The sequence below is a fragment of the Buceros rhinoceros genome, unplaced genomic scaffold (assembly GCF_000710305.1).
Source record: "Buceros rhinoceros silvestris isolate BGI_N320 unplaced genomic scaffold, ASM71030v1 scaffold10545, whole genome shotgun sequence".
Lineage (NCBI taxonomy): Eukaryota > Metazoa > Chordata > Aves > Bucerotiformes > Bucerotidae > Buceros > Buceros rhinoceros.
In genome coordinates this window covers 7166-15163 of record NW_010413411.1, presented here as the reverse complement: position 1 = coordinate 15163, position 7998 = coordinate 7166, and the positions used below count along the sequence as shown (strand labels likewise).

The 7998-nt window shown below is 43.5% G+C and overlaps 1 protein-coding gene across 3 annotated transcripts in view; it reads left to right on the top strand.

Annotated features, from left to right (window-relative positions):
• The window catches only part of GAPVD1 (GTPase activating protein and VPS9 domains 1), a 22991-nt gene that overhangs the window by 10166 nt on the left and 4827 nt on the right, over positions 1 to 7998 (top strand). For 2 of the 3 annotated variants that reach the window (XM_010136712.1, XM_010136711.1), the window contains exons 13-23: positions 139 to 273; positions 821 to 940; positions 1398 to 1475; positions 1602 to 1975; positions 2491 to 2578; positions 3826 to 3906; positions 4557 to 4679; positions 5130 to 5259; positions 5653 to 5762; positions 6378 to 6537; positions 6992 to 7179. In XM_010136712.1, the coding sequence (XP_010135014.1) occupies positions 139 to 273; positions 821 to 940; positions 1398 to 1475; positions 1602 to 1975; positions 2491 to 2578; positions 3826 to 3906; positions 4557 to 4679; positions 5130 to 5259; positions 5653 to 5762; positions 6378 to 6537; positions 6992 to 7179 (1587 nt within the window). Of the gene's footprint in view, positions 1 to 138; positions 274 to 820; positions 941 to 1397; positions 1476 to 1601; positions 1976 to 2490; positions 2579 to 3825; positions 3907 to 4556; positions 4716 to 5129; positions 5260 to 5652; positions 5763 to 6377; positions 6538 to 6991; positions 7180 to 7998 lie in introns of all 3 variants that reach the window. The other variant, XM_010136710.1, reaches the window with a different exon arrangement.

Below are 7998 nucleotides of genomic sequence, written 5' to 3'. Positions count from 1 at the left end.
TGAAGGGGTTGAATTAGCTTAGAACTGAATATACTGAATCAACACGGACCCCCTTCTCTCTGTATGTGATTATTAAGGGAGCACCACACTCAGTAATGATACTTTTTCTCTCTACTCTCCACTGTCTCCCTTTTGTAGAGGCCCCAGACTTAAAACAGGAGGAAAGACTACAAGAGCTGGAAAGCTGTTCTGGGCTGGGCAGCACCTCTGATGACACGGATGTCAGGGAGGTCAGTTCTCGACCCAGTACACCCGGCCTCAGCGTTGTATCAGGTGTGTTTCACTGTCTCTGAAAACATTGCTCAGTTAGAACAGGATCAGCATCCGCTTTGCTGCACTTGTTTTAGTTACGCGTCATGTCGCTCACAAAACAGCTTTTTGCACTCCTGGAATTTTCAAAGCAGTAGTTCTTTGTTCATCTTACAGAAGAAATGAGAAAGGCAGCACACAGTAGCGATGGTTAGCAGTAGAGTTTTGATTTGGAAGAAGCTTCTAACTCCTTTGCATTCAGTTTTACTAGCACAACTTTTTAAAATAAGTAAATTGGCACGTCTACTTCAGTTATTCTTTTTCTGCAAAGTATTTAACAGAGTGAAGTGTCTTTCTTGTACCCGTTGTCAAAGCATATTCATGGCCCTGTTAAAACAGTTGGAGAGCAGAAACGTAATTTTAGGAGTACAGAAATGTATAATGTCTCTGGGCGCTCCTGTGAGATAGGACTTGGTTACTGCAGTGTTCACCAACGGTCTGAACAGCCTCAGGATTTTGCTTTCTTCTTCTCCGAAAGACTATTACAGATGCTTCTTTTGTTGTGTGTAAGGTATTAGTGCAACATCTGAAGATATTCCTAATAAGATTGAGGATCTCAGGTCTGAATGTAGCTCTGACTTCGGGGGGAAAGATTCTGTGACAAGTCCCGACATGGATGAAACAGCCCATGGTAAGTTACTGACCTGTAAATAAAGAATCTGGTGGCTGAAGTCTGACGAATGACATTTGTAAAATCCTTATATTTTACAATTTCTTCCTATTTCAAAATTCTGGTGACTAAGCTTAACCTTTTCCATAATTGCCGGCACAGTATTTGTTTGGCAAAGAGACTCCAGTAATTTGTAGCACTAGAGCTTGAGTACTAGGTCTGAGATCACCCTTCCCATTCGGTTTGCTTACACGCACTGTCCTCTGGCAGTTTGGAACTGATCCGCTCCTCAGGATTTCCCCACTCTTTGTGATGTAGGTCTTTGGTTGTGTCAGCATACTGCAGAGATCTTTCCATCTAAGAATATCTTTAAAAATACAAGTTTTGTAAACTTGTGTTGCTGAGGGTTGTTTTCCAATGTCCCTTATATTGGAGGCAGTTCTTAGTACAGCGCTAACTTTTTTTTTCTGTATTTCAGGAGCCAGTCAGTTGACATCTCCTCCTTCTCAGACAGATTCTTTGCTTGCATTGTTTGACCCTCTGTCATCAAATGAGGGTGAGTTGTAAAGAATAAGCATTTAAAAAAACCCCAGGCATTTTCAATGCTTTTATGTTATTACCAGCTAATTTGGAAGAATCTTAAAAGAAATGCATATGGCTTCTTTTATGCTTATGACCGCAGGTGTATCAGCTGTAGTAAGGCCTAAAGTACACTATGCAAGACCCTCTCACCCTCCACCAGATCCACCGATCTTGGAAGGCGCTATTGGAGGTAACGAGGCCCGATTACCAAACTTTGGATCTCACACTTTAATTCCAACTGATTTAGAAGCGTTCAAGCAGAGGCATTCTTACCCAGAGCGGCTAGTCCGCAGCCGGAGCTCTGATATAGTATCGTCAGTTCGGAGACCTATGAGTGACCCGGGGTGGAACAGGCGTCCTGGGAATGAGGAGAGGGAGCTCCCCATGCCGACCACCAATGCCGGGACAGCTGTTCTGGTGGCTGCCTCTCAGTCGTCATCTTCATCTCCCAGTAAAGACTCCTCTAGGGGAGAGGTAAGCTCCTATTTGTCATTTTATTTTTGTCTAGCATGCCCACTTTCATAATGCCAGAAAGCTGGTAATAAACGTGTTTAGCCAAGGAATTACACTGCTCTTCTCTTACCTCTTAAATGTTGGCCAATAATGTTTTACAAGCGAAAGCTACAGATTTTCAGAGTGGCTGAAATGCATCTGGCTTCACTTAAACTTAATGGATGAGCTTCACTTGATGTGGTGGGATTTCAGAAGTAGGTTTGTTGTGGTGTTTAATTTTAAAATGCTGCAACATCCTGAAAAGTAATTTTTTTTTTTAACAAAGTAGTCAGGGAAATCTGAGTTTCATGTCTTTGGTTTTGTGTTTGTAGGCTGCCCACTTCAGGAGGGATATTTCTAACTTACTCCGTGGGGCTTTCTGTGCTCCGCGGTAGTTCTGTTTTACGGCTGATGTAGCATAAACTGATGTTGAGGAGAAATTTTGTCTTTACGCTTGCTATGGTAGATGCTCAAATGTAGACTCTGCCCTTGTACAGATTGAAGAACGAAAAGACAGCGACGATGAGAAGTCTGACCGAAACAAGCCGTGGTGGAGGAAACGTTTTGTGTCAGCCATGCCCAAAGGTAGGATCACGTCCGTCTGACTGTCACTCTTCAGTAAGAGTGCGTGCTGCCTCTACTGGGATCTTCAGTTACTTGGAGCTTCCCTTTGAAAAACTCTCTGTTACGGAGTGATAGCTGTCCTGTTTAATTTTGAGAAGTCAGGGATTCTGTTTACAATATTGCAAGTGTTGCCATAGAGAGAATTGCTGAAACACCAAGTGTGGGGACCTGTGAGGAGGTGTGTAAGCTGAAAGGAATTTGGTTAGGCGTTGTGTTGCCTTGATGGTTCAGTAACCATTAAGTTGGAATCCTGCTGCGAGGCCAGTCATTCCGTAGCTGTGTGGTATTCACTGCATTGCAGCTTCACTGGGAACTAGTCGTGGTTCTCTGCGGATGGCAGCGCGCTGGCTGAGGGCGGTGATAGCTCAGGGTATCTCTTGTAACACCCCGAGTGGAAATGAGACTTCGGCTATTTAAAGCTTGCCCGTGATAATCCTTGGCTTTCACACTGTGGATAGCGACAGCTGGGAATGGAACGAAGACTTCGGCTATTTAAAGCTTGCCCGTGATGATCCTTGGCTTTCACACTGGATAGCGACAGCTGGGGATGGAACAGGTGATAGCTCAGGGTATCTCTTGTAACACCCCGAGTGGAAATGAGACTTCGGCTATTTAAAGCTTGCCCGTGATAATCCTTGGCTTTCACACTGTGGATAGCGACAGCTGGGAATGGAACGATGTGTGCAATATTAGGCTTTCTTCAAAAAGAAGCAGACTGTCAGTTAGAAAAGAGCCAGGTTAATCCTTGCAGTCTCTGTGTGACTTCAGATGACGTTATAGTGCTCTAATGCCCCTTTGCTTTTCCATTTCACCGTGTGCTGTCTTTGCATCTTCTGCCTGGACTTACTGGTGAGATGGAGTTGCCAGAAAAGATTCATGTCATTATGGCCAAGGTTTGAGTTAGGATATTGGCTAAAGTATAAACAAACACGGACATAAAAACGGGAAGCTACCTGACTCCATTGGCAAGTGATTGCCTAGAACGTGGTTGCCTAGAACTGTTCTGCCTGGCTGACGGTCACACGTCTGTGACAGGTAGAGGTTACTACATGTGATGACAGTACAGTTCTGCTCTGCCCCATTGACAGGCTTACGCTTTTAGTGACATTTATTTGATGACAGACTTCTGCATTAGCTAATTTCTTAAAGTTTCTTTAGTCTGGCCGTTCTCTCAGAAGGGTCTTTGATGAGGTGCCTTGCATTTTCAGCTCCGATTCCATTTAGAAAGAAAGAAAAACAAGAAAAGGACAAAGATGACATGGTGCCTGACAGATACGCAACACTTCAAGGTATGTGACTAATATGATCATAGTAATTTTCTGTCACAACGTGCCCTCTGGTGTTCAGAGTGCCCACCAGGTACCATTCACAGGGAGGTGTATGCTTTTGTGGGCCACGTTCACAACCTGCTCTCTGAATAGGAAAGTGGATAAAAGCTTCTTGACTTGAAGGCTGTTTTTAAATTGTGGTGCTTCCGCCAGCGTCTGCAGTGCTGCAGGCTCAACGCGAGTCTTCACTTTTCGTTTTTCCTCACGATAAAGCTCATGTCCTCGTCCTAGCTGAGCTGTGAGGAAAGCTGCAGACGCATTCCTGTAGTAATGACTTAAGTGCTAAATTAAATGTGATTTGAACCTGGGCGTTTAGTTCTCTGTTTGCCTCATCATCGCTAGAAGTCTTCAAATCCGCAAGAACCACTGGAGTATGCAGTATAAATATGCCAAGGATCTGGCTTTATTTGTTCACTTCCATTGTCTTTTTCTGCTCTTGCTTGAGCCTTATTTTGTAAATACGTTTGAGTTGTGGCTACGCTGAGCACAAGCAGCTATTTGTTTGGTGTGGCCGAAAAGAAGAGTCCAAATGTGTAGGTCTAGATTTTTGTATTTGCTTCCAGCTGGCACAGCACCAGGTTAACTCCCGTTGTTTTTCCTGCTCTTCTCAGATGATCCCAGCCCAAGGCTCAGCGCACAGGCACAGGCCGCGGAGGACATTCTGGACAAATACAGGAATGCGATTAAGAGAACCAGTCCTAGCGAAGGAGCCATCGTAAACTATGACAGCGCAGGTGAGAACCTGGCTTTCATAAATCATCACCAACATCGTTTCTCCTCCTTAACAACTCTTCGGTATTCCAGACCACTGTTAGTACAAACAGCTGAATGATGTGAGCTCTGAACATTTTGTCTGGTAACCTGTGGGACGGCCTCTCAGAGGCTGGGAATTAAATCAGTGCTGCCAAGGACAGCTCTTTCATTTCGCCACTGGTGATAGCACATCTCTTACCAGTTCTTTGTTTTGGTTTGGTTTTTTTTAATGGATACTGAAGAAGTTTGTTGCCTTCCAAACCATAGGTTGTATATTGTTAATACACTTTTCTCACTTCAGCACAAGTTGGTTTATTGCAGTTCCGTTCCCCCCATCCTTAGAAAAATAAGAAGAAAATAGAGAATATGGATGCAGTTTCTTCTTCTGACTCCTCTCTTCAAGTGTAACGTTGTGTTTCCCATTGCCACAGAGGCTATTGGGGATGGTGAAAGCATGCATGACTCTCCGCGGGATGAGGCTTTGCAAAACATCTCTGCAGACGATCTCCCAGACTCTGCCAGTCAAGTAGCACAGCCACAAAGTTCCGCTTTCTCCTACAGGTAGAAACATTTGCAGGTTTAATCTTACCCACAAAGTAGAATTAAAAGCTGAAACCATGTGATTGCTTCAGATTACAAAAATCTGAATATGGATCAATTGTAAAAGTCTACTTGCTTTTAGTTTTAAGCATCTCAGACTGTCAGATTTCCACTGACGAAAGTGGGATGTTGTTACCCAAGAGGACAGAGCAGTTCAGTGTTTAGGAAAATTCCTTTGAAACTGGTCTTGGTGCTGTATGAAAAAAACTGATACTCTGAAGTCTTGACAACACTGATGTATTAAAATGATGGTAAATAACGTTAGACAGTATTTAAAAAAAACAAATTAAAGATGCTTACTGAAGAAGCAGACCTTGCAGCAACTTTGTTAAGAGAATATTTTTCCTCTTTAAGGGATGCAAAGAAGAAACTGAGATTGGCTCTTTGTTCAGCAGATTCTGTTGCCTTTCCGATGTTGACACATTCAACGAGGAATGGTCTACCAGACCACACAGACCCTGAGGGTGAGCGTTCTTTATAGGGGTATTTTGTAGTGTGGGTGTCTCTTCTTTCCCCCTTCTATCGGCACTTGCACTGCGCCCTTTATGGTATCTTCTGTTTGGTGTAGGCCCCCTTTTGCCCCCAGAAATCTTTTCTTTGATACTCCACAAACAAACCTGCCAGTTAAATCTGGTCTACTTTTTTTGTGATGAGGTATCTCATATAGTGCAGGCAGAGCCTGAAGCTGTGGAATGGACTCCTAAAAGACATGTGCTGTTGGAATTGTGCTACAGTACTAACAGAGTAACTGGAACGATTGACAGAGTCTTTGTGTTGACTTAGTGTGTAACTTGTGTTTACGTCCCTCCCTTCATTCTAGGTTTGTTTGCCACGTGAACTCATTGCCCTCTCTGGTCGTTTTCACATTTCAGGATGGTTCTAAATACTAAATAATCAGTCATATGAAAACTTACCCTCTGATAATTCAAGAAGACTAAATTGTTCTTAAAATCACATTTATTGCCTAGAGTACGGAAGTTTTGTTTAAGCCGTTACATTTTTCCCATATTCAAAAGCAGTTTTATTTTCATCATGCCTGCCTTTCTTTTCCTTAATGATTTTCCTTTGTTCTTTATTAGATAATGAAATCGTCTGCTTCTTGAAAGTTCAGCTAGCTGAAGCGATTAACCTCCAAGACAAGAACCTGATGGCCCAGCTGCAAGAGACAATGCGATGTGTCAGCCGCTTTGACAACAGGACCTGCCGAAAGCTGCTGGCCTCTATTGCGGAGGACTATCGGTATCTTGTTATGAACAGGTTCCCAAATGCGTGTTTATGCGCTAGTGGATTGGCAAGATCCCTTTCGGTTTAAATTGCTTTTCACCAAACCAGGTTGTTACATCTCTGCTTCCCCACGCAATGATGAAATTGTCTCACCTGCCTGCAAATGGCTGAAAAAAGCTTGGCCCTTAAGTCAGTCTGGGCAGTAATAAGTGGAGGTTAAACCGATTTGTGGCTGACGTTCAGCTCTACCACGCGAGAGATGGTTTGGGATTTGCTTTAGTCTGGCGTTCTGGAGCGCTGCAAGAGCAGTGAATTCAGTCAGGGAAATCTCTGTAAGACTGAACTGCCTAATTCAGGCGTTATCTTTGTTTTAAAAGCAATAGGCTGAAGATTCCTCCTGCACTACCACTTGGTAAAGCTGTTAGCCTCTCTTTATCATGACTGTAATGGAGAGCACTCTGTGTTTCAGGAAAAGAGCTCCCTACATTGCTTATTTGACTCGGTGTCGCCAAGGCCTGCAGACGACACAAGCGCACCTGGAAAGGCTGTTGCAAAGAGTTCTGCGCGATAAAGAAGTGGCCAACAGATACTTCACTACAGTCTGTGTGAGGTTACTGCTAGAGAGCAAAGAAAAGAAAATAAGAGAGTTTATTCAAGGTAAGATTAATGCAGACTGTGGGATGTTTATATTCCTTTACTCCATATTCAGATGCTGGTTCAGGTTAATGTTTTAAAATACAACTTCTGATCTGAGGAGCAGATTCCTAAACCAGTTTTCATTTCAGCTGGTGAATTCATGGCTCTAATAGCCAGATGACTGTGACTTCACAGTGTGTTGTGGCAGCTAAGCCATGGTAACTGTCTGCATTTTCCATGGGCTAAGCGAGTGAAGGTGATCCGACCTCACCAGGCCTACAAAGTTATGTTCTGCTAGGTAACATGTTAAATCATGTTATCTCTATGTTAAATCATCTCCCTGTGGAAGAAGCATGAATACTATTAATTGTTTTAAACCTACTGAGAAACAGTAAGTTAAGTTGTGGCATTTAGTCCTCGGTAGAGAACCTTAGAAGATATGGGGAATAATAGTAGTGTGAATCAAAGATTCAGAAATGTGGTAGCAAAATGGTAGCAGCAGGTAGCAGCAGGAAGACCGCTCTTTGAAAACAGAGTCACTCACACCAAACGATTTCTGTGTTCTCTACACGCCTACCTGACTTGATAAAGTACGTAAGAAATCTGGAGTCGGTTCTTGCTCCTGGAGCACATAGTGCTGTGTACTAAATGTGCCTGAACAGGCTGGAATGAACGTGGGAACTTACATTTACTGGAGTAAGGTTCTGGCAGTAAGAGTCAGTGAGCCAGGAAGGAGTTAAAGCCCTTTCACTGGGCAGAGAGGAGACAGCTATTTCTGGATGACCTAAAGGAGAAAGTGGCAGCTGTGGTGCTGAGGCTGCTGGGGGGGAGTGGCGGTTG